Consider the following 26,318-nt stretch of genomic DNA (forward strand, 5'->3'; position numbering starts at 1 on the left):
TTAATTGAATTCTGTTTCACCTCACTATGTCTTTTTCATATATTCTGTCTTCAATGCTACATCCTGAAATTAGTCAGCCTGTTTTAGAGCTCTGTCCATCTGCAAAATAGGAGTTTTTACATGCATGTGTGTGTAGAGGAATTCCCTGTGTGTGTAGTACTTTTATTGTAAAATCCTCAATATTCTATGCATTTTTTTCTTTCAACTTTACTATTTGATACCCAGTATCTTAAACAGAGACTAATAAGTCATTTATTTCTTTTTTATCATTAGACCACTCACAACCCACTAGTGATATGCAAGTGAAAGAAATAACAATAAAATATGTTTTTAAATGTAGTTTAATGTGATTTTTAATGTAGTTAGTATTTTTATGTGTGTCTATGGCTGTCTTACTTATTCTGTAGTATTCCACCTGTTTTGTTTTGTAGGAAAATACATGTATCTCTGCATAATCAGTAGATACACTGGAGCTAAAAATGAATAATTAATTTTTCCTTTATTTGATACTTCACATTAAGCCTATATCTCCGTTTTCCATAAAAAATATACCATAGTCACTTCCCAATTGCTTCCTCCCATCCTCATGTTCTTGGGAAATTGGATTTTCTGGTTTTCTGAAACATGTAATCAGAATTTGTTTGGTTTGTTCCTGGGGATTAGAAAAAAGTCCTTGTCTACAGATTTCTGACATTGCTAAGACATCCTTTCACAGCCTGTACAGTCCAGGGTAGGCACTATTAACCAACACAGCTCATTTCTTTGAGTTTGCACAATTTAGAAGTTGCTTCATTTAGGAACGGGCTCTGCTGACTGCTGTCTGCTAGTAATGACATAGAGGACTTTCTTATCTCAGCTGGCATGTGATGCTACCAATTTTTGCTTGTCACTGGAACCAGCATCTGGGTGAATGACTGTTCTTCCTTTGCGCCACAGCATGGTGGCTTAAAAACCCTAGATATTAATCTCATCTCAGAAGTGATGAAAGTGGAAGGGGATAGGATTCTGTCACTCTCTGCAAGCTGCATATGTCCAGGGGCTGCTTTATAGTCCCTCCAGACTGGGCAGCTAAGAGTAGCTCATCATTTCATAATGTAACTGTTGATTATATATGCACTTGCTCAGAGTTAATAAAATAATGTGAATCAGACAACTAGAGTGGTGTTTGTATATCACAGTATGGATGCTTAAAAAGTTTAAAGGTGCTTAAGCTTAGAAAACCAGTGTATTAGTTTGAAAACCAACCAGTAGGAGATCACAAGTCAGGATTATAATTTAATAGGAAAACTTAAAATAAATGCAATAATACAGAGAAAAAGCACTGACAAAGTCAGAAACAACCTGACACCCTGTTAGGGTGGTGGTAGCAGTCCAGATGAAGTAGTTCAGTAGAAGCAGTGATCCTGTGATGGTCTGGTCTCCAGCTGAAGGTCCAGTAGTAGCTCTTGTCCTCAGGGAACCCAGTAGACAGGGCTAGCTCAGGCAGTTCCAAAGCCAGGTTATATCCAGGTGGGAATGCTTGGCTCCTCCCTCCTGGGTGGAGCATCTCACAATAGGATAGGTCCATGAGTCATGCATTGATGGCCCATTGTGTGTTATCAGGGGTGAGCCATAACAGCTAATGCCCCACAGCTGGTGGTAATAGAATACTAAACATATCTATACTGTAACCTAGGACAACCAGCTGAAATTCTTTTCAGTGCTGTGGGATGGAAGGAATCAAACATGCTGCGTTCTTGTCCAATGAGAGGTGGACCCTGAAGTGAATTCTGTGCACAAATGCTTTATCCACTTTTGTTTTATTGTTTCCACTACAACCTAGCAAGGAATAAATATATATTAAATACAAGCATTCAGAATCAGGGAGCAATCTATGGACCATGCTATTTGCCAGAATAGATGCTTCTTGATTTGATTATTAGTGCCTAGCTGAAAACTTGGGATGTAGACACAAGGGCAATGAAAGCTATCATATAGGAATTGTAGGATAAACATTTTCCTTAAAAAATCAACTTTTTCCCTGCTCCAGAATATTGTAAATTCTTTTGTGAAATAAACAAATTAAAGATACAAAAGTGATGTTTCTAGAATAGGTTCTGTAAGTTCAAGTCTTCATAGACATCATTGGCTTCAAACCTTTCCTTCTCAGGAGCAATCAACAGAAAGACATGTTAAGGCTAAGAACAGTCCAATTTGTGTCTTATTCTGTTCCCTGCAACATCCTGTCTTTATTCCAGTACAAAACTTCTTATTACCTTTTTAAATTATGTCTATCTGACTTTACATTAAAATGTGCTCTCTTCACGGACTCACTGCAATCTTTCCTCTCACCCCTGTGTCTCTAAATCTCCTACATGTTATTCTATATACTATGTCCCTCTTGCCTCCATTTCTTTGCATGCTTCTCTCCTCTATTTCCCCCTCTAAACTGTTCTAAAAAATTTTAAGTAGTGTATTAGTGAGTAGTGTGAAGTGATGCTGTTATTTTAGAGAGTGTAGATAGAGAAATTCAAAAGAACAATAATTGTCTGCTAAGTTCCCTTTTTTGTTTCCCAAGAGTCTGGGGCAAATGCAAAGGCTGCTGTAAAAGAAAAAATACTCCACTGTAGGGTGGAGTATGTGAAGAAACAGATGGGAAAAGAGGTGAGATAGACAAATACAACATACTGTTATATCGTTTTTGGGCCAGTAATCATTCAAGCCACAGGAATTTTCATAATTAACTTAAGGTAAATCTCTCTATAGTCAGTGATAATTTTTTGGAGGGAGAATAATTTTAAGTAATGTTTATGCTAAATTCAAGGCCATATATCCTTTATGGCAGGAGTACAACTATCAATAATTTGAAAGGAAAATAATTGTAAAATATTGACAATTAAGTTATAAAATATGACTCACACTTTGCAGGTTGTAAAATCGCTTCGAAATTCAGGAATTGTTTTAGTCACCATTCAAATGGCAGGGTTACTCTTTTAAGAATAACAGCTTCCCAGGACAGAAACATTTTTTTCGAATTCTGGTAAAGCACTTTCCAAACACTTTCTTAGGTACTGAAAACTAACAGTCCCTTGGCCCCTGGCTGCATTGCTAAAGGAATCTGCACAGGATACTACAATGTAGGTATACAATGTATAGTCTACAACAGTTCAGTTCTCTAAACTGAATAAATATCCCTCCTTAAAATTTACATCTCTTGAAGATACATCTCTACATCTTTCTAATTTTTTGACATGTGCACAGGAATAATGATACGAACAACACAGGAAGAGGGAACAGGGTATGATAACAGACAGTTAAGGAGGATGGCAAAGAAACATTTTATTGTCCCTGTGTTTAAAACTGTAAAATGAAATCTGCAAGAACTGGTAACAATAAAATTATAATGAGTTATGAATACTGAGAGATAGCGAATGGATTTTTATCCTGTTGGCAGTCACTCACAAGTAGTGGTGGGGTCAGTCCTGCTTAATGTCTTTATCAAAGATCTGGATGAGGTGATGGAGTGCATCCTCAGACAGTTTGTAGGTAACATCAAGTTTGGTGAGTGTGTTGAGGGCAGGAAGACTCTGCAGAGGGATTATGAACTGGCTGAATTAATGGGCAGAAGATAATTGGATGAGGTTCAATAAGGCTGAATTCCAGGTCTTGCACTTGGGTTACCATGTGCAGGCTTGGGGAGGAGTGGCTGGGAAACTGCCCAGTGGAAAAGGACCTGGAAGTGCTGGTTTACAGCCAGCTGAACATGAGCCAGTGGTTCCCAGGTGGCCAAGAAGGCCAATGGCATCCTGGCCTGTATCAGCAATAGTGTGGCCAGTAGGACCAGGGCAGTGATTGTCTTCCTGTACTCTGCCCTGGTGAGGCCACACCCCAAATCCTGTCTCCAGTTCTGGGTCCATCACTGCAAGAAGGACACTGAGGTCCTGGATTGTGCCCAGAGAAGGTCAATGAAGCTGGTGAAGGGTGTGGAGCACAAGTCTTATGAGGAGCAGCTGAGGGAGCTGAGGTTGTTTGGCCTGGAAAAAAAAGAAGGCTCAGGGAAGAGCTTATCACTCTTTACAACTCCTTGAAAGGAGGTCATAGCAAGGTGGTATTGGTCTCTTATCCAAAGTAACAAGTGATAGAACGACAGGAAATGGCGTCAAATTGCACGAGAGGAGGTTTAGATTGTATATGAGGAAAAATGGCTTCACTGACAGTGTTACCAGGCATTGGAATTGCCCAGGGAAGTGATGGAGTGCCCTTTCCCTGGAGGTATTAAAATATATGTAGATGTGTCACTTGAGGTTTAATAGTGGACTTGGCAGTGCTGGGTTAATGGTTAAATGATTTTAAAGGTCTTTTCCAACCTAAAGGATTCTACAATTCTATTATTCTATGATTCACTTAGACTTCTGGCAAAGACAGAGCTACTACCTGAAGTTCTAAAATACAATCAGTTGCTTAAATATTAAAACAGAATTCAAAAATATTTCACCAAAACCTTACTGTTTATGCTAGGAAGGCATTTAATCCAGTTGCATTGTACATTATAGCTCCTCTGGTACACTAAAATACAAATTGAATTTAAATTATTACTTTTTTTAGTCCAGTTAACAAAACTATTGCTTTCATGATACTTGTTTGGACTTGGATCATTGCTCTCTTGTTCCACAGAATGAATGAATCCTAAAAGAATTATTTTCCATGGAATTCTAACATTTTATTTTAATCCAAACAGTTAGTTCCAAAGAGTAAATCTTCATAATTTTGTTGATTTTTTTCTGTAGGATATTTAAAGTTTGGAAGTGAAGCACTGTTATGTGTATTTTAAAATAAAACACTGGTTACATTTCAGATGAATTATCAAGTTTACTCTCTTCAGGATTAATTTGAATGCATCTATCATTTTGATATTTTTAGTTGTTCTTTTCTGTCTCATCAGGAGCTACAACTATTGAAAAGTATGATCTCAGAACAAACATATGGATTCAGGCTGGAGTAATGAATGGCAGGAGGCTTCAGTTTGGTGTTGCTGTCATCGATGACAAGCTGTTTGTTATTGGAGGCCGGGATGGTTTAAAGACATTAAACACTGTTGAATGTTACAATCCAAAGACCAAGGCTTGGACAGTGTTACCACCTATGTCAACACACAGACATGGCTTAGGTAAGAAAAAAATATTTTTAAAACATGCCACATTTTTCACTTATGTAATTTGTAATGGAAAATTCAGTACTTTTAAGCTGTGGTAGCATTCTGACCAGTAAAAATAACCCAGTTTCTTTGTATTATTGTTACAAGGTATAGAAAACTGGTGTTCATTTTCTGTTCTGCTAAAACCTCTTGATGTGATAGAATTATTACAAATTCATGAAAAATAGAAATGGAAGACACTGTTATGACCTGCTCCAGAAGGTGAAGGTAACTGAGGTTCTTGTTAATAGATCCCTTGGGGCATTTAGATGGCACTGAATGATCAGTGTTTGTAAATCCACACATGTAGGGTTTCTTTAAGAGCTATTTGGTTGCAGTGGGAAGCAGGTCTGTAGCCATTTTGGTTATTATTATCTGTAGTAATATAGCAATATAAAAGCATAAAAATAACACTTAAGAAAATTTATATGGAATAGAAAGAAAGAAAATACAAGAATAGAAAGACATCACCACCTGTGGATCCAGTGACGAGACTTGACTCTTGAAATTTATGTCTGTTGTTTGAAACGATGGTCATGATCTTGATCCGTCAGGAGAGGGGGAAGCCAACGAAACATAGAATTCAGTGGAGGGGAGCTTTACACTGTCTTTTGCAACACTTGGATCATTTGTTGATCCACACTGAAATGAGTCTGGAGGTGTTTTTGGGGGACAGAAGAATGAGGATGATAGCAGATTCGCTCAAGTGACTTTGCAGCAGGGAATGCCAAGTCCTGGAGAATTACAGTGTGGGAACCCCATATATATTATGCCTACTGCTTTTTACCTCTGTTTTGAGAAGTAAAATTTCTGTGTAGAGATAGCATAGGTGTCTGGAGAGACTTGGAGGCTCTCCTATGGATGTGTTTGAGCTCCCTGTTTTGGGTGAGAGATCAAAGCTCAGAAGTCATAAAAAGTGCAGAGGAGATTGCAGATTTTATGTTGGTAAACTACACATGCACAGGTCCTTGATAAAAGGGTGCAAACAGCAGCCTGACCTCCCGCTAGGGCTGGAATAAGCTGCTACGTTCCTGATTGTGTGTCCCTGCCTCGGTGTTGCTTTGGCATCCTCTGGTCAGGAAGGTAATGAAATAAATGTACTCTTTGCGTTTCAGCAGTGGTTTTGTGGTTGTTCCAGCTGCCTGCCTGTGTCGATTCAACGCACTGTATTATCCTGTCCATTCCCCTGAGTTACAATCAGCAAGTCCTTTATTGTACTATTGTGTAAATACCTCACAACATGACTGTGCTTGCCTGCCCTTCACTCATGTCATTGCACACTTGTAATATGCATATGTACTGTTACTGTTAAACAAGTCTTACAATAGAAAATAACAATGGGAATCTAGATCGGATGGCATCATGACACTAAATAGCTCTCTTATTTAAAATAATTTCCTAAGCTTAAATTTAATTTTAAATTAGAATATACACAAGAAAATACATTAATTACAGGCAGAAATACATGCAATATCTCTTCTGCTATTCTGTTCCAGAATTTTACAGAATCAGTGCTGTTCCCAAGGGTGGTAAAAATGCAATGACTTCAGCTATAACATAGGAAAGTAGTAATACAACATTAGGGTATGCTTGATAGAGAAAATGTTTATGTCAGTGTCAAAAGAGATGAATCTGTGTTTGAAAACCCTTGGTGATCAGTTAAAAAAATTTTTGGGCTTCAATTTTACTGATGCTTTTGGTCAACAGATTTAAAAAATATCATTATAGTTTAAGTTAAAGAACGTTGATGTTATGAGTGGAGAAAAAGTTTTATGTTATCTATAGTAGGAAAAATGGAAGAAACTAGGCACTTGAGCACTTGAGGGCTTTTTTGCTTCCTGTAAAATAATTTTTAAATTTTTGTTTTGAAGTAATTCAGGCTTTTTGTAAACAACATGTAAAATGAGGAAAGAAGCAAAAACTGGCATGATTAAATGCAGTTGTTTGGGAGGTGTTAGGGATGTGTTCTTTATTTGGGATTATGTAAGAATGATATTATTACCTAAGAGGCTTAGTTAACATAATTGAATTGCTTTTTTTTTTAATTTTAATTTTTTCTAAGTATCCCATGAAGTTATTTTTTTAGTAAATGCCCTTTGCAATGAGAAATTCATCTGAAGCATTGTCTTTTTTCTTTTTTCCATTTGTTTTCTAAACTATGTATTATGTTATATCCATGTAGTAATAATGCTAGAGCAGTTTCAGTTGGATTTTGTATACAGGATAGAAATAAGCATCCAGACTTTGCACGGATGTCTTTTTGTTGACATAGCAAAATGTCAGATGCACCCCATTGTAGCTGAGGTCACAGCCAGGTAATACAATTCAATGCTTTCTTTGCTTTCTTTATCCTGTCTTCATATAATCTTCCATAGAACCATGTGTATAAAAGTTGATACATGTAGAAATGAGGAAATAAAAATTGACAGGCCTTGTAGTCAAAATCCATGGTGTAGGAAGTTATATGTTAGGCAGTTTCAAATCTGCCAATGGAAGATGACTGAAAGCTCTTTTAATGGCAGTGTTTGAAAAAAAGTGGTGCTAAAGTACAAAAAGGAAAGGGCAGACTGTGGGATCCCAAACTATTATTTAAAGTAATAGTGATTCTAATATCCCTGTTGAGTAGTCCATTAAACAGAATGGATCATGAAAGAGCAATAAGATGCCAGAAAGGCAGGGAAAGGCCCAAAAGAAATATGGGAAAGGTGAAACCTGACAAGCAGAAAGACCAAATCAAAATCCATATAGGGAAGGAAGAAAGAGACTGAAAGAAGAAAGAGGTGAAAAATGTAAAACAGATTGTGGTTTATAAATCCAGCTGTTTTATGAAGCAATTCTGTATCTATTTTTCCAGTTTCTTTGCCGAACTTAATAGTCTACATAGAGGAGGAGAGAGAAAGGAAATATGGATCCAATGATAGACTAATTAAAATTTTAGATATGAAATCCAGTGAAACTGTGATTAAAAAAAAAAAAAAAAGACTAACAAAAGATTGGTACTTGGCTTGGCTTTTCAAAAGAAACAATTTAAGTGTCACAGTGAGAAAATTAGGCTTCCAGGATAATTAAGGGAGAGCAGCAATCTTTTCAGGTAGGTGTTCTAAATTGTCTTGTTCTTTCCATGAACTATGTTAAGTGTGTCTAAGCTCCTATTTTAGGTTTTGGCTTTGAAAATGTAGTGATCTCACTATCCATAGTGAAACACGTATTTGCAAGGTGATCAGCGTGGGAAGGAGGCTGACAGGGCAGGGTATTACCTTGTAAAACCCTGTACAGCTTAGAGTAGAGGCAAGTTACACGTTTTTCCTCCTCCGCTCTTGGAAGAGAGAATCTTTCCAGTTGTAACCATGTGAGTGAAAATGTATAAATGCTATAAAAATATTAATTGCTGATGGGAAAGCCTTAGATTTATTTATATAGGATATATGCCCAGGGTAGATAGAATTCACTCTACCCAGAGTGAGTGGCCATAGAAGACATAAAGAGTTTCCAAGTGTCAGTTTACACAGTGCTTTAGGTTTCAACCTCTTGTTCTGAAGAAGCTAAATATGTAAAGTAAATGCTTTTTAAAGGACATGGGGGCTGAGCTTGTAATTAGAAAGAGTGAGTACTTGCTTATAATGGGATTGTCAGGAAACTTGTACGTGCAGGAATAAATATTTAAAAGACTAAGTTCAAGAATCAGAAGTGGAAACAGAATACATGAAATTAGGGAGGTTTAGGATAAAATATCCCAGAATACCTTCGATGTGACTGACAAAATATCAAATGGCATGTGCTTGAATGAAGGCCCATTTCTGTATTTCACTGAAAGGAAATGACCCACTATGCTTCTTAGACCCAGCTTGATTTTTCACTTCCATGCTTACTGCTCTAGAGTCCAACTCTTGAGTCAGAGGGTAGGGAAAAAAATTCACTTAGCAAAAATACAGGAATACTTCTGTACCTTCCAAGTAATAATGAGAAATACTAATAGAGGAAAAGATTGTGGAGAAACTGGATTATCAATATCCTTACTACATGGTAAATCTCAGAAGTAAAATACATGTATAAATACAAATAATATAAATAATATAAAAATATAAAAATCTAGACACATACAGTAATTATTATGTCTGTATATTTTTAGATCACTAACTGATTATTTAGAAATTATTTTATGTATTTTTAAAAATATTCAGATTTTGACTGCATTGATTCAAGATTACTTGCTTTACAAGTAATGTTCATACTTTCAAAAAGCATTATTGTTTATCAAATATTTTTACATTGTATAAAGCTTAGGGTATAATTACAGCTCCACAATTTTAGAGATCTAAGAATTTGGGTAGGATTCAGCTGCCTAAGTAGGTGTATGTACAGTAGCATAGAGCAACTAGGATGGCATAAACTCATTTCCATGGGAAAAAGAAGTGTAGCATGTTTAGGAATAAATGATTTGTTGCTCAGGAGCAGTTCCTGCTTCTCAAAGTACAACAAATAGTATTGAGTAGGCTGGAAATTGAGAATCTGGTAAAGCAAATATAACTTAGATTCCAGTTGCACTGGAACTTTTAAAAAGATAGCCAAAGATGTTGTATTGGGTATTTATGCATGTGTGTGTATGATTTGAGAGATGTCAAAAATATAGATTCTTGAAAAACTGCATAAGACACAAAACTAAACAAAAAAAAATGTAGTAAATTTTTTGACAATGTTTATCTAAATAAAATTAACATAGTAATGAAGTGTGTGATATCTTAAAGGGCTAGAGGTAACATAGTAGCATCAATGCTTTCCAGTCTAGTAATTTCTGGTAGAATTCTTCCCTCAGAAAGCAATAAGTTGAAAAATAATTCTATATAATAACGTATCTCTACATAAATATTGACATGAAATAGATATTTTTAATGCCATTGGTCTCCCTTGATGAAGTAAATAAAGTAAATTCTAACAATAAATTTGTAATATTTCAATAGCTTTATAAAATAAACCTTCAGTGCAATATCAAAAAAAGTATCAGATACTATAAACCTTACTAGATCCATAACAGCAAAACAGTATCTGATTACATTGAAACAAGTGAAGGAGAAACACATAGGTAACACATACTTGATACCAAAAATTTTTAATGAACAGGTCATTAAAATAAAAGTTATGTATATTAAATATGTATTTTATGAGATTAATATGGAAAGCAATCACCTCTAGTTTATGCCAAATAAATTTTGTTTGGAAACAAAGCCTTTAAAGAATGAGTGTTGCTAACAGATTTTTTAAAACACTTCCACCAGGAAAATGTAGGCTATAAGATTCATGAGCAGAGTAGATCAGATACATAGCAAAGTAGTAAAACCACTAACTGTAAAGGTTGCCTGACTTTTACCTCTTTCATGAAACATAATAAAACATAGATTGTTGCTTACTCAACACTGAAAATCTAATGTGATGAATGATACCTCTCTTTAGACCTAGTTTGAAGGACAATTTTCAAGTCAGTGAGAGCTGAACTTTCATCTTCCATTTTAAAAACTTTTGCTATGGCAGTTAAGCAATGATGTTATTTTAGATAGTGCTCAAGCCCCAATAAATACATGTTTATCTATGGAGTTACAATCTGTCAGAAAGCATTCCAGGAAGAGTAGAAACCATTAGAATAGACTAGGAATATAAATAAAAGCTTGATACAGCCCTAACACTCCCATCCATGTAACTGTAAAATAAACTGTAAAGATGTAGAAGATAAAAGGGATCTTTGTTCTTCTTTTTTCGCTATCTTGCATGATAGGTTCTTCTTTTCATGGATCAGCATTGCTGGGCTACCAGGGAGGCAAAAATGGCAATTTTATATCTTCCATTAACCTACCAAAAAAAAAAAAAAAAATAGGGGTTTGTTCTGCGTTTGGATTTTTTTTTTTTTAAGTTTTACAGCATAAATAAAACAAATTTTTTTGCGTGCTCTCTGTATGTAAAAGAAACCACTCTGTGGAGATTAAAAAGTAGAGAGGTGAAGAGCCAGATACATGAGAATCTGAGATTCCATTCTGGACATCAGGGCAAGTATTATCCTGGAGGCCGGAGATGAAAGGCAGGAGGAAAGAAATGCCAGTAAAATGAAGGCAATTGAATTAGCATTGAAACTAACGGATTAAGTCATACCCTATTAGTATAATAAAACTGTAATTATTTATGATTAATTAATTTCTCAATATTGTGGAGCAACTACTTATAAATAAAAGAATTCTTACAGTGCCAAACAGCTAAAACACTGGATAAAGGAAACTTTTCCAGATAGTAATTTGTTAGAGCATGCAGACAACTGAAAATATTATAACATTCATGCTATTAAGTATATATGATAGTGGCCAAATTCTACAGCACTGGGCAATAATCCAGATTTCCAGAGCACATTGCCAATACAGTATGGAATATCTCTTTGGTCAGCTGGGGTTGGCTGAGAAAGATTCAAGTCCCATAAAGGTTCAGCTGAAGATCCTGTTGTAAATGTCTCATTTTTCTGCAATGTTGGATCCTTCTGGGTGCATCAGCATCTCATAAAGCAGTGCTATAGTTAAGATGTGTGTTCTCCATCTTTATGTGGTGATTTCTGTGCACAGAATCCCCTGCAACCTATCGCCTCCAAAAAACCCCAACAAACAAAAATGCCCAAACCTAAGCATTGAGTAGAATAGTTCCTCAACAGACTAGCTTACCAAAGCACGGCAATACTCTGATATAGCTGTATTTTTTACCCCAGAAGCAGTTGTTAAGGGATTAGTTTGAGAATCTGTCTTTTAGGTAACATTGACAAGTGTTGTGTACCACTGTGTAGTTAAATTATTGGGTTTTTTACATGTCAAATCTCAGGAAAAATATGGCCTTCTAACTGCTTTCACTGTGGGTTGACATAAGGCCTGAGTGTTTTAAAGTATTTTCTCTGCAATATTGATTTGCATGTATATTAGATATTTGCTTTGGATTTGTCTCCTAATCATGGGCAACATTACAGGGATTCTTTTTCTGATTTATTAAGTATCTTTTCTTTGTATTTTGCACCTTCACTAAGTAGTAGATCACGACCCAATTCACTAAAGAGTTACAAATCATAACAGCAACACTTCTAATAATTTCTAAGTCATGTTCACAGGATAATACTGTGGCAGAGTTGAGAACCTAGTGTCTTATCTACAAAACTGAATGTAAATAAAGGGTCGACAGGCAGATCTTTGCTTCTATAAATTTGCATTGCATTAGCATGTTAGTGTAATATCTTCTGGCCCAAGAGGGCAGCAATACTGATAATATTCTTTAAATCAACCTTGATACTTGCCTGTGAATAAACATAGGTATTTTCAACATTGAGTCACTGAATATTCACTAAAGAAGGTAGGTCAGGTCTAATTCTCCAATTAATGACCTACTAAATTCCAAGCTTGGCCTATGGTAGTCCTATATGCAGCATCCAAAGAAAAGTAATTGTATTTCACACTCAGTTAATATTAGGGCTTTGAGAACTAAATACGAGGTTTAATTTATAATTTATTTCATGACGCATAATTTAAAGCAAATAGGAATTTACTTTCTTTGATAACACTAATATGGAAGAGAAGTGTTTTAAGACTTTCATGGGGAAAGAACAAGGTAAAGAAAAGCAGCAATGTTAATTACAATTAATACAAAATTGTATAAAGATGCTTCTGTGGGTGTGGGTAGGAAAGGAGATTGTTAGAAATGTGCTTCCACCCGGACACTGACTAAATGCAGAATTTAAAAGGGTGGACTAACGTCTGGGTGTTATTTAAACAAGTTTAATACTTGGACAGCAAACCACTGATTTGTCTTCTCATGTTCAATGTCAGGATATAGTGTATGTCTCTCATCTTCTTGAAAGGTAAGAAATTTATTTATACTTCCTATTTAAACTGTAAGTTTTTGTATACAAATTTATCCTTCCCAGTTAAAATTTCATGTGTCTACAAATTTCAAAATGCAGATATTACAGTAAAGCTAGCACCACAGATAATTTTTTTTTCATCTTGTATCCAAGTGCAAGTATATTTACAGATGTTTTATAAAAAACTTCTTTTAAAATTTTCACCCTATAAAGTTAGGTCTATTAGGCAGATAAAGAAATTCAGAATTAAAAATATGGTAGGCAGTGCTTCTTTATTTTGTAACATCACAGAAAAGCAATTTAAAATCCCATTCCAGTCTTCAAGTATAAATAATTGTAACTGTAGAGATCTCAGCACCTAATTAGACATAATAGGGTTTTTGCTGCATAGCTTTGTGAAGGCAATCAAAAGGAAAATGCCTGCAATTCCAAGCTGTACAATTAATTTTTTAGATCTCATTTAGTTTAAAAATAACACTGTTTGCTTTTATAAATTCCTAGGTCAAAATGCTTAGGAGAATTATCTTCCAGGTACTTTTTTTGTTCAGTAAAACATTAAAATTTCTCTGCACTGTACTTAATGCACTTAACTGTTCAATATGTTGCTGAAAACATGTCCTCTTAAGAAAACAAGTTGCTTTCTTTCCTAAAAGAGATGTTCACAGTTGGTTTAGCTGTCCAATAACTGTGTGAGAACTAGGAAAGCTGAACTGTTCACAATGTCATGTAAATGAAAGTAATTAATCAAAAGATGGGTAGAACGAATTGCTCCCTCAATGCCAGAATTATTATTTTCCACAAATTAAAAAAGTAAGATTTGATTCCACTAATTTCCAGTTTCTTTGTGCAGATAAATAATAACTGGTTATTTAATGTAATTCCCTTATAGGAAAATAGTCAATTTCTGAATGTATTATTGCTTTTGTCAGAAAACAACAGAGCACTAGTATCATGTGAAAAAGTAAATACAAGAGGATTTCTTCTTTTCTTATGTGTTAAACTGGTTTGGTGAAGGTGAGGTACAGGAAGAAAAGCTATGAAGGCCTTCTGTCCTTTCTTTTCTCTTACCAAACTGTCCTGAAAGACCTAACAGTATTGTTCTTCTGTTCAATTTGCTTAATGACAAGAGTTCAAGTGTCAGCTGGAAGTAGTTATTTTCTCATTAAGGAACAGGAAAAGCTCATTATTTATAATGTATTTTAATAAAAAACATTATTTACATTCTGAGTGTAAATCTAGGTGGATGTTTATTATCTTGTGGACATACATGACAGAAAACAAAATTATGTACGCTGACATCAGTTTATTGTAGGACACATAATGACCATGAAAACCTGTTTCATAAAGTTGAAATGAACTCTGATCTTCTAACACACTGTTCAGTATCTTGACTACAAAAAGATGAAAAATCGTATCTCAAGAGACCAAGCAGAAATTGGCTGCACCATTTAGAAAAAATAAAAGGTATATAGAGTTCAGTACCTTTGGTCTTTAAGGAGGAGGAATTCTAGAGTGTGCTAATAGTATTGGAGCTCTGACATTTCAACACAGACTACTTACGATGAATTTAATTTTTTTCTTCTATTAAAACAAATGACCTGGAACATTCAGAAAATAGTCTTGTTTCATCAATTTTATGGGAAAATATTTTGCTTTGGGATCTTGGGGAATGTATCCCTTGAGGTTTTAATTGTCGTGTTGCCATTTGCTGTTATCATGGGCTGTTCAGTAACTTTAGTCAGAGAGGAGATGTACTGCAATGCATCCTGTGTGATGAGGAGGCTTCAAGCACCATCTTTGGGACTACCCTTTAGTCCATATGTGTGATATCAAAATCACATAGAAATTCTAGTATCTAAGCTTAGAACAAATTCAAATGCTTGAATTCAATACTTGAATATTGAATTCTTCATATACAACACACTCTGCAGTAATACAAAATGTGTATTTATATATTTCCTCGGGGGAGATGATTACATTATCATTGCTTCTCGTTAGAATATTTTGAAACATGGTACAAGCACTGCCTAATGGGGAAAGAAAATACTTCTGCATTGCTTAGAACTTTGCCAACCTGGCTTCTTAGAAAACATAAGAATCAGACTGTGGGGCTTCATAAATAGGTGGGTCTGAGCACAGGTAACAGGCACCCAGCAGATGCAACAGTTTGTGCAGCAGCTTCCACAAAAGGGGGCCAGAAACTACTGAGGGAAATATGTTGGTTTCTGCAGTGGGGGAAAAAGTCAGAAGGAAATAATCAGAAGTATCTCACAGGGCTCTGTCTGCATTGTATAAATGTCGCTGTTGAGCCGCCAGCGGAGAAAAGGACCCCAGTTCTCAGTGTGGCAAGAAAGAGCGTTTATTATTTTGATTTCCATATATATATAGACTTTTCAGAGGTCGCCCAGATTGGTCAGCCAGAAACCTCCCCCTAGGCCTGATTGGCCAGGCCTGAATTGTCCAAATCTCGAGACACTGTTTGAAAAACATCCAAACTTTATCTTTGTTTATAAAACACAGGCGAATGTTCTCACGAGAAAGACCTGTGCTAGCCACAGTATAAACTCAGAAAAGTTCTCATGAGAAGAGCAGAGAAGCCATTGAAGACTATTTTTTGTTTGAAGCTCTTTTACAGGAGTAAGAAAAGAAAGGCATAGAGAAAGTAACATTATATTAATGCAATGAGCTTATTAGTTTTCATTGTCACAAAAAAAAAAAAGTAAAAATCCATGAAAATGCAAGAAGAATGGTATTTTGATTAAGGGGAAATCGAATTTCCTATGTAAAGTGAATTAAATAATTGTAATGGCTTAATTTACAGCAGGAAATAGATGAGAATAAAACTCAAATATTAAGGACTTGAAAGAATATGAAATATTGAATGAAATAGAAAGAGTAATTGAGGGAAACCTTTTATATCCTAGTGAAAGTGCAAATAAGTTTTTTAAAGAAGTAAAAGCTGAAAATTTCAAAACTGATGAGATGTGATATCATGTGCTTCACAGATTCCTTGTGAAATTCACTGCATAATAATACAACTCTGTTTATGTGTGAAGGGGAGAGGGGATTTGTGTGTTTATCTAGACACCAATTCTGGATATATGTATTTGCATGGAAACATTTGCACCCTTGAACTTTCTTTGAATATGATTTATTTTTTTATCCCAAAAAGAATTTAATTTCTCATTTAACTTTGCATTTAATAAAGAGTATATAAATGAAAAGCTAAAGATTACAGTGTTGTTATGACAAATCACAGTAAATAATTTTTTTATGATGTAAACCTCTCTGTTCAGGATTTAAGAATATTTGAAAATATTAGATAGTAGAGTAAACAAAGGCCAACACCCAAACTACATATATTAGACAGCGTATAATCCCCTCATTATTATGTGAACACTGACACATCTTCCCACATGTTGTTACTGGTTGTGTTCTGAGATAAGATATTGAGCTATATGGATCACTAATTCAATTTGATATCCACTTTAATATTCTGGAAAAATTATAACTGGAACATGTGATTGAATAGAAAATATATCTAGGCAAAACAACGATAACAATTGGAGAATGTGTTCTACAGAAAAATATGAGGTTCAACTTTCATTTGAAGGAAAAATTTTCCACACGTTAGTAGAGTTTTTTTTAATTATTTTCTTTTTCAAGTTAAAAAATATTGAAAAATGAAAATTAACATCCAAACTGCAGGAACACTTTCTGTGAACACTGAGATGAAACATGTTCAAACTCATTGATAAATATAGTTTTAAAGTCAAATCAGGTTTTAATGAATTAATTTTCTGAAATAGAACAAAACATTCCTACACAGAAAGTGGAAACTTCACACTGTTTTAAATTAAGGATAGACTTTTCTGCAACAAAAAATAAAGCCATTCTCTGAAACTTTAATGATCTACTGTTTTCTGACTTTTTGATGAGTTCAAATCGTGTGAAATGGAGTGAGGGGAAAAAAAAGACATTGACTTAGGAATATGACTGGATTTAGCCTGAGATTTTTCAGAGCAAGGCTCATTTGGGATCATGGATTCATAGAATGGAATTACTGAGCTCACTGTCTTGTAACAAACGGTGCTTAGCTATAATTTATCTTCTAGAGCCTTCTAAGCTTAACTGAAAAAACTGTGAGATAGTGAATTCACCAATTCCTTGGACCGGGTGATTCAAACCCCTCATAGTTAAAAAATTGTTTCTTATTTAAATATTTCTTACTTCACTTTTCACGTTTTACATTTTGGTGGTTTTTTTCCAGCATATAAAAGGATCTTCATATATCCAACATTATTTTTCTGTGAAGGTGTCTGGTTATTTCTTTTTTTTTTTGATAGTATAAAACTGAGGAAGCAGCTTAAATTTCTCAGTCCAATTACTTGCTCAAGCCTTCAAATGTGTTTTTTGATTCTGTACCAGTCCATCACAGCTCCTGAAAAATTGTGTATTTTCTTCTACATGATTGACAAAAATGGTGAAAAAACCAGACTTCTTTCTCTTCTCTGCAGAACCCTGAAGCAATTCCATTCAATGAAATCCCCCTTAGGCTGACAATTATCTGAGATCTATCAGGTATCCAGTCCATACTTTATTATAATGTTCTTTACTGCTATTCTAAAGAGCTAATTCATGATCAGAAATTATGAGATACTAAAGAGAATACAGAAATCTAAGAGGATCACATAATTGACAGGTTATTCTATGAAGCTAACACTCTTCTCAAGGAATGAAATTAAGTTTGTTTGACATGACCTGTTTTTCATAGAGCCATGTGGAGCAGCATTAATTTTATTCCTGTTTGTTATTTCTTAATTACTTAAATCTCAAATTAGTGCTTCCATTTCCATTTAGAATATACAATATACATTTGGTGGTTGCGTTTTGGAAAACTCTTTTATCTTTTACTACTGATAGAGGAAAAATACTTTTATCTTCTCTCACTTTTTCCTCCATTTTAGGAGTTACAGTGCTTGAAGGGCCTATTTATGCAGTGGGAGGACATGATGGTTGGAGTTATTTGAACACAGTTGAGAGGTGGGACCCTCAAAGTCAGCAGTGGACATTTGTGGCAAGTATGTCAATTGCCAGAAGCACTGTTGGAGTAGCAGCATTAAATGGCAAGTGAGTAGGGTATGCTTACACAATTGAAACACTTGTTTTGAAAACCAATGAAGCTTAACTGTCATTGCTTTCCTTTATTAAGTTGCAGTGGCATTGAAATGTTCCAGAGCAGATCAAATGGTCCAAGCAGCTTTAATAACCCTGTTACTTTGCAAGAAACTGGCTTCAGTGGTGCATAAGCCATGCAGCAGACTAGCACAAGCAACATCTAGACAAATAACCCTGGAGATATTGGTCTAAAATCATGAAGAGCTGCATATGATTATGTATATATATTCCAGCTTTGTTTCTTTTTCATAGCTGACCATATATTTAATGCTTCCCAGTTAATAAAATCTCAATTGAATTTTGCATGACTTATATCAAACACTTTTAAATTAAAAGAGATGTTCTCTGTGTCCCAGAAGGGTAGGATGGACATCACTGGAAACTGAAAAGCAGTGGTCTCACTGCAACAAGTACAAGTATGCTACTGATTTTTTTTTTGTTTGTTTGTTTGTTTTAATCTAAGTAATTATCTTTTAAAAATATCCCATATGCCAAGAACTGCAACTGGAAGATATATGTAAGGACCAAACCTTTCAACTCCCCAGTGCTATTCTCGTAACATTTCTGTTCTACACAACTAACATGCTGCATTCCTCAGGATATTGAAAATAGATATCTAAATGAGAAACAAGATGTTGGATTTAACATTCAGCAAAGGAAAAAAATATTTTACTATGGAAGTTCTGAGGAGTTTTTTCTTGGATATTCACTATGATTTCTTGCTTCTGCAGTGAATTAAATAAATAAATAAATGAAATGCATGAGACTGTATTTGAAGTGAGAGAGCTATGAATGATCCTATGTGTGTATCTCTCACACTGCTTTGGGCACTTTACATTAAATGGATACTGGATGCTAAATATTTCAAATGTGAGTTTCTTAAAAGTCTTGGAAAAATACAGTCTCTTCTTTTGTGTTTTAATTGGGGAAACTATTCCTTTGTGATCTTCTATTTCTCTATGGTTGGCTTTTAATTTTTAGCAGAAAAAAGGAAAATTATATTTTTCTACCAGCTTATGATGGAAATAAATTAAAAAATTAAAGATTTCATATTCTGGTCTCCTCAGGCTCAGAGTGAGGTGATGGACTTGTAAGTAACCTCTTATTAGTTCCCAATGTACCGAAGTGTTTTTGAAGCTCTCTTGTGTAGACCATGCAAGTAAATGATCAACTATTTTGCTCCTCAAACAAATTGAAACAATACTATCTGAATTTGGCAAAACAGGGCACACATTAATGAATGTTGTTTCCTGAAATACATTTTAAAATTTAAACTGAAATTCTTGTGTCAGCATCTTTTCTAAAACATGAAAGGGATTGTGTCAACATGTGTATCATAATCTAATCTTAAAAATATTTCATTAGTGAAGCCATAAAATCCTATTGATTTTCTTATAGATGAAGAAAAATATCTGAATTACTTTTTTTTTTTTAATTTTAAATTTACTCCATTTGACAGGGCTCTTTTCTGTGATAATGTTGCCTTATTACACTTAGAAGTTGCAGTACTGTTTCATCCAGGGGGTCTTAATGGAATATCTTCCTCTCCCAGCACAAAGGTGACCTGGTTGTTACCTCCAGATTTCCCAGAGTAATAGGATACAGTGGTTATTATCCTTCAATGAGGAACATAGCAATATTCATTTTAACTGTCTTCCTAGATGTAAGGGACAGCTAGAACAACTAATAAAAGAACTAGGTGGTTTTCTAGATAAAGACGCATGACAAATTTATTTTACCAGAATTTCAACGGAACAATTTATCTGGTATAATTTTACATAGGAAATAAATATTTAAGATGGAGAAACAGAAAGGTGAATAGTAGAGGAATTTGAAAAGAACTGTATGCAATAACTAGGATATCACATTTACCCCTGGAATTCTTTAAAGATCTTTCCTGTGTTAAAAATGTCTAACAGCAAGAGCAAGTTAGGTAAATTACCAGACCTTTCAAAGTGGCACCAAGGGAACAATATCATATTGTTCATGTTGGATATATGAATACAGAAGTATTTGGATGACCTTAAGAAGCAGCACAAAAAAGATATTTAGTAGTACATATGTGAATTAACAGGCCTTGTGTTTGAAGAAAATTAATGTTAAGAAGTGAAAGAACAGGTGAAAAAAGCTCTGTATGTTGTTAGCCCAGAAAGAAAACAGTAGAAGAAATCTGGGGTAAAAATAAAGAAATGCTACTGAAGAGTACATAAAGTTTAATTAATATTGGAAATATTTATATTATTTGTGTTACTGTGTGGAATTCTGGTCATCCATATTGAAGGAAGTTCAAATGCAATTGCAAAGCTTATATAGTGTGTACCATACTATCAAGAAAGACTGTCATAGCAAAGAAAAGCAACAAAACTGTTGCAGCTGGCAAATGAACAGATGCACAAAATAGCTACAGTCCAGCTGGGAAAATAAAGATGGAACAAAAATAATACAAGAACAACACAGTCATGTCCATAAAGCTGTCATCTGGTTCTAAAAGCCTGTTTATTGACTCATAGAAAGAGTAATATTATGTGGTTTTATGCAACACCAAAGACTGAAATCTCAGAATTTTTATTTTCAGTAATATTTTTGACCAAGTCAACAAGTCACCAGTGGGTTCTGGGTACCACTAACAATATATACTGAGACTTTGGAGGTTCCATCTCCTTCATCTTCATGTGTTTCTTATAGTCAAACAGTAATGCAAGAGTGGAGTGTGTTATCCTTACTATATGTATATATATATATATATATATATATGCATACAATTCTTTATTTTTGACTTTTTAACTTGATGTCTTTATCAATTTTTAACATACTTTGGTAGGTGTGGTAGGACTTGCCATGGCTGTAGAATTTCATGGGGTGAAAAATGGTCAGTGGGTCAAAAATGGAAAGAGCATCATCCGTTCTGCCTTGTTAGTGTTTACAACCTTGTTGCACAGATTGGAAGAGAAAGAGTGCATGAACTTCCTCAGATCAGCAATAGATATTTGTGCTAAAATTAAATTAAATTTTTATATTAAATGTGAAATAGAGATTTACACTTTGAAAAACTGGGAGAGGATGATGCTTTTTATATGCAGATAATGAGTCAAGAGTTTGGATGATTTATTTGAATTCTTTTTTGGGGCTGACATAAGTGGTGTGTAACTAGTGTGCAATTTATACTATGTAAGATTAGCATTCTATGGTTGCCAGCAGATAGTGCTGAAGCAACAGTGCTTTTCTACAGTATAAGTTAGAAGCTCCAAGGAACCAAAAGTATAAAAAAGTCTTATATTTTCCGGAAACTTTTTAAAATTTTCAATTACTCTTTCAAGATTTTCTTTATTTCCTCATTTTTAAACTCAAGAAGAAAAAGAAGAAACAAAAATCTAGTTGACGCTTCAATCCAATAAATATTAATCCTTCCAGTAACTTAAAATGTAAATGCCTCCAAATTTATAGTTAACATCATAGCTGTTTATTAGCCTTCTATTAAAAACTCTCTTATACATGAACCACACATTCCCTAAGAACACTAAACCTTTACACTAATTTAATTTAATTTCAGAGCATATTTTATGCTGATGGTGTAGCTCTAAATAAAAATGAAATTGAGTTTACACTCTTTCCTCAGGAATATATACACCTCAAAGACATTCTCTGTATCATACAGATTTATGCCATTCCAAATATTTGTGTGTCACTACCATAACTGAAGTTTTTCTATATTGCTCTATTATATGGCCACAAAGACTGAACTACAAAAAATATTATTTAGTTTCTATTGCTATGTTTGAAATTATCCATATTTTCTGGAAGGAACTGCAGCTATCACGGCAGAAAGTCTGGTCCTTTACTTTTGATCTCTTTAACAAGTATCAGTAAATCTGTGTTACAAAAGGATAAAATGCTCAGCTGTTGATAAGATCCACAGGTTGACTTTAAATGGCAGAACGTCAGAGCAGTGTCTTAAGTGTCAAAAATAATGACTTTGACACACACTGGCAAGCAGTTCAATCTCATAGTAACATCCTGTGGAATCAAGAAGAGAGTCCTGCCCTTTATTGATTGCCACATCCTCCAATATGTGCTATAATGAACTTGATATTTCCCCCTGCTGCTATTGTTTTTATTAAATACCACACACTATTGTTGGTATATGATAGATGAAAAAAAAAGGAATTGTTTAATTCTAACTTTTAAAATTAGAACTGTGTAAGTATTCTTTTAAATAGTATTTTACTTTCATTTGAGAAAAAAGGTTTTATAAGTATTCATTGTATCTGAAGGAAAGTAAAAGAGCAAGGAGAAATACTGCAAGAGAATATTATTCTCCATTGATCTATCTGATCACTTACCAATTGCTATCACAGGCAAAATAGATTTGACTTGGGAAAACTAATGCAATTTATCAGTAATAAAATTACATTCTGGCTACTGAAAAGCAAGCCCCAATTTTAAAATACCACCTATCTTCCACCCTTTCCCAGGCTCAAATTATGTCTTGTTTAATCCTATAGCCCCACCCCTGAATGGTCCAGGGAGCTGGGGAATGGGGGTTGTGGTCAGCCCATAATTGCTTCTATCTGCCTCTCTTTTCTCACACTTTTCCCTTGCTCCATCATGGGCTCTCCATGGGCTGCAGTCCTTTGGAAGATAATTTCCTATTCCGGTGTGGTGTCCTCCACAGGCTGCTGTGCCTGTGACTGGTGATTATTTTAAGCAGGAAAATGCAATGCGAATACTACAGGCAAGATGCATAAGCTGATCCAGGGACATTTTCATTTACAGAGAAAACACCTAAGCATAGATCCTAGTAATCCAATCCAACATCTTTAAAATTGAGGTTGTCTGGCAAGTTTCAATACATGTCTCTCTCCGTTAATTATGTTTCCTTCCTTTTCCCTGTTTGCTTTAGACACTGATTTTTTCCCACATTTTTGTTGAAAGACAAAGTCCTACATAAGAAAAAACAGTGATTTTCTGGTTGTGTCCTTTAAGTAATGATTTATTATCATTTGGTAATGTCAAATTTTGTCTCTTACTTAATTATAGCAGATAGAATATAGATGAGATTCCATATACTATTAATTCTGCTTAAGCACCAATAGAAGTAGAACATACTAATGATTATTTTTAAAAAATGCATTTGTATATACATATTTATTTTTCCCTTCACACCCATGCAAATTCATTTGTTACATTTTCAATGTTACTAGTTAGGTAGAGAGATTTTAATAACTATGATGCTTTAGGGGTTTGTTTTATAGTTATTTATCTATTTGCACTCCGTTACATTCATTCAGTTCCACCAGTTTTGCAATAATTGGATTCATTTAGTAATGGATTTTCATATACTGGATTATTGTTTTGGCAGTGCTTTCCCAGCTATTCTTTGTTTCATTTTGAATGCGAAACACAGAAAGCTGGCCAATAGTGATGTTGGCATATGCGCACTGGAATGTTCTGTTTCGAGTAATTTAATGAAAAAAAATGGAAAGAAAATCGTGTTACTTAGATCAGTATTGTGCCTGCTGTAAATAGCAGCTGCTTTAGCTTAATATGTCCCTTATGATTGTTATGCACTATTACAAAGTGACTATCAGAAAGTTTAGCCTGCTGAACCTTCATTTTTAAGAAAAATAGCAAAAGTCAAACCAAATTAGTGTGACCACAAGAAAGATTCTCAAAAATCATCTTGTAGTTAGTCACTCACCAGGAATATAATTGCTTTGGACTGACCTTGGAGAGACAAAGGTTAATAATTCCACAAAGTCTTTAGTAGTTCAGTGTTTGGCACGAGAGAGTTAGCGATGTATTACATTCACATAACCACCTACAAAACTTGATTGTGTGGCTGATTACAACCTCCTTCAGGAGTTCTGCTTCTTTGGCTTTCATGCATCATATAATAAACTATCTGTGGCATTTGCTCTTAGCAGAATCATTAAGGCTTATTACTAATTCAGTGCCCTGGTCTGATCTTTTGTTCTTTTGCACACAAATTCATATTTCCTACATGGGGATCTCATGCAGCTCAGTGAATGTGCCATTTAATTCAAAGTGCATCATAGTCTCTCTTTTTCAAGCAAGATTTAACTTGTTATTTTGCATCCAGCATGTAAAACAAGAGACTCTGCACAGGTTTACTTTTTTCTTTGGGGCTAGGCTAGCCTTGAAAATATAGAGGCTAGATAATGTGACTCTTATAAGAGAAAAGTGAAAAATCATGAAAGTTTACAGTAAACCCACTATTTTTCCTACAGTCCAAAGGAGATGTACATGCAGCTAAGATGCTTTTCTCTTTAGAAACTAAGTGATTGTTAGAAGACACAGAAGATCCTAAAGACATTGCTGATCTTCTGTGTGGGAACTTGATGAACCTATTTTCTCTGGCTATACTATGGCCTGGGGCCCAGATGCCACTAGATCAAGTTCTCAGGCCCCCCATCTAATTTATCAGTAGTTACTACTAATTTTTATTCCAGACACTTACTCTATGACTCTATTTTTTTCCATTTTTTTGTCAAACTCTATTTTTAATTTACTTCACTACTGCATTGCAAATAAATAAAATGACCTTACAAATTTACACACAGAAATAACACCTCATTAGAGCTTTCCATTCACAAAACTATGGTCTTTTGAACTTTTGCCAGTGAGCTAGATTGGCTTCATCAAGGCAGCATAGATAAATATCTTTTGCTCTCCTATAGTCTGATTTCTAGGTCACGTTCGGCAATACAGTAGTCCAGCACTGATGAAAATTATAACTGTCCCCTCACTTCTACCAAGCAGATATCTTTTGTACAAGAGTAATTCTCTGCTGCTCTTTCAGTCATTCTGAAAGGCCAGAAAAGGGTACAAAAGGGCCTAAGCAAAGGATTGGATAAGGTCTTTGATAGTCATAGTCAAAGAGTTTTGAAAGGCAAAATCTCATTAAGAAATGCAGGAAGGGCATGATTCAACTGTTTTCACAAGCCATACCACCTCACATCAAAGGCAGTCTGGTCTTTTGAGGTTGGCTTGTCAAACTGAATTTAAAACTGGCTTTTCTGAGTAGTTATCAAAGGTTTGTAGTGACAGAACTGAGATAAATGCTTTTGATCCAGCTGGTCATGATTTCTCCTAATGTTTCCTACCTTGAAACCTCTACTTCATTTTCCTACCCAATTATACATATATATATATATGAATGTTCAGGAATCTCTCTCCGTCTTAGTACAAGAAGTGACAAAACCCTGAAAAGACAGAAGAGACTGAGCTTGGTCTAATTTCACATCTATTCACAGTGTCTGGATCAGCTGAAATGTAGACCATTTGGGAATAGAAATCTATAACATCTCCACAGGCAGAACTTTCACAGAGGAGATAAAAGTGCTCAGTACTGGATGCTTTCTTTTCCTTGTTGATCTCTCTCTCTAAGCAGAGATAGATAATTATTATTTTTATAATAATACTAGGATACACAGTGAAGAGCAATTCAGCTAATTCAGAGAAATACATTATACTTTTCCCCGTAGAAATTTTATTACAAACTGTTGCCAAGCTAGACAAATCTGGAAAAATGGATTAATTTGAAGCCATATGATGAAACAGGAACCTAAATACTAAGAAGAAAGTAAGACTATGAATTATCTTAGGTTATAAAGATTTCAAAAATTTCAGAAGCTGTACAGTATCCTGAGTATTCAGCGCTTGTTGCAGAGTTGTTCTGTGATTTTGAGCCTTTGTGAACATGGATTTGGAGATTTGGCTGAAGACTTGGAAGCAATTCCTGACTGAAATGTTCAAGCTCAGCCACAACCAGAACTTTAAAACAATTACTTGATTTCCAGCTTTTATTTCTTTAACAGAACTGTTTTTATTTCACCTTTGTGATGTTAAGAACCAAAACAAATAACGGTTCCTTTCAGAGACAGAAACACAATAGATCTATAAATGAGAGATCTAAAATATGAATTTTGATAATTAATTTTGTTCTTAATAGCAGAGAGCATTTTCAAAAAAGACTAGGTGGTCCCAATCACAGGCTGAAAGTTTTATCAGCTACTTAGGAACAGCATTTGCTATCTTCTTGCGAGCAACTCAAGAGTGCCTTCAGCTATATTT

The 26,318-nt window shown here is 34.7% G+C and overlaps 1 protein-coding gene across 1 annotated transcript in view; it reads left to right on the forward strand.

Moving 5' to 3' along the window:
• The window catches only part of KLHL1 (kelch like family member 1), a 192,374-nt gene that overhangs the window by 155,969 nt on the left and 10,087 nt on the right, over positions 1–26,318 (forward strand). The window contains exons 7-8 of the mRNA XM_085058588.1: positions 4,922–5,146; positions 18,014–18,176. Of these exons, the coding sequence (XP_084914714.1) occupies positions 4,922–5,146; positions 18,014–18,176 (388 nt within the window). The remainder of the gene's footprint in view (positions 1–4,921; positions 5,147–18,013; positions 18,177–26,318) is intronic.

This window comes from Lichenostomus cassidix, chromosome 1, assembly GCF_008360975.1.
Source record: "Lichenostomus cassidix isolate B80296 chromosome 1, HeHo_3.0, whole genome shotgun sequence".
Taxonomy (NCBI): domain Eukaryota; kingdom Metazoa; phylum Chordata; class Aves; order Passeriformes; family Meliphagidae; genus Lichenostomus; species Lichenostomus cassidix.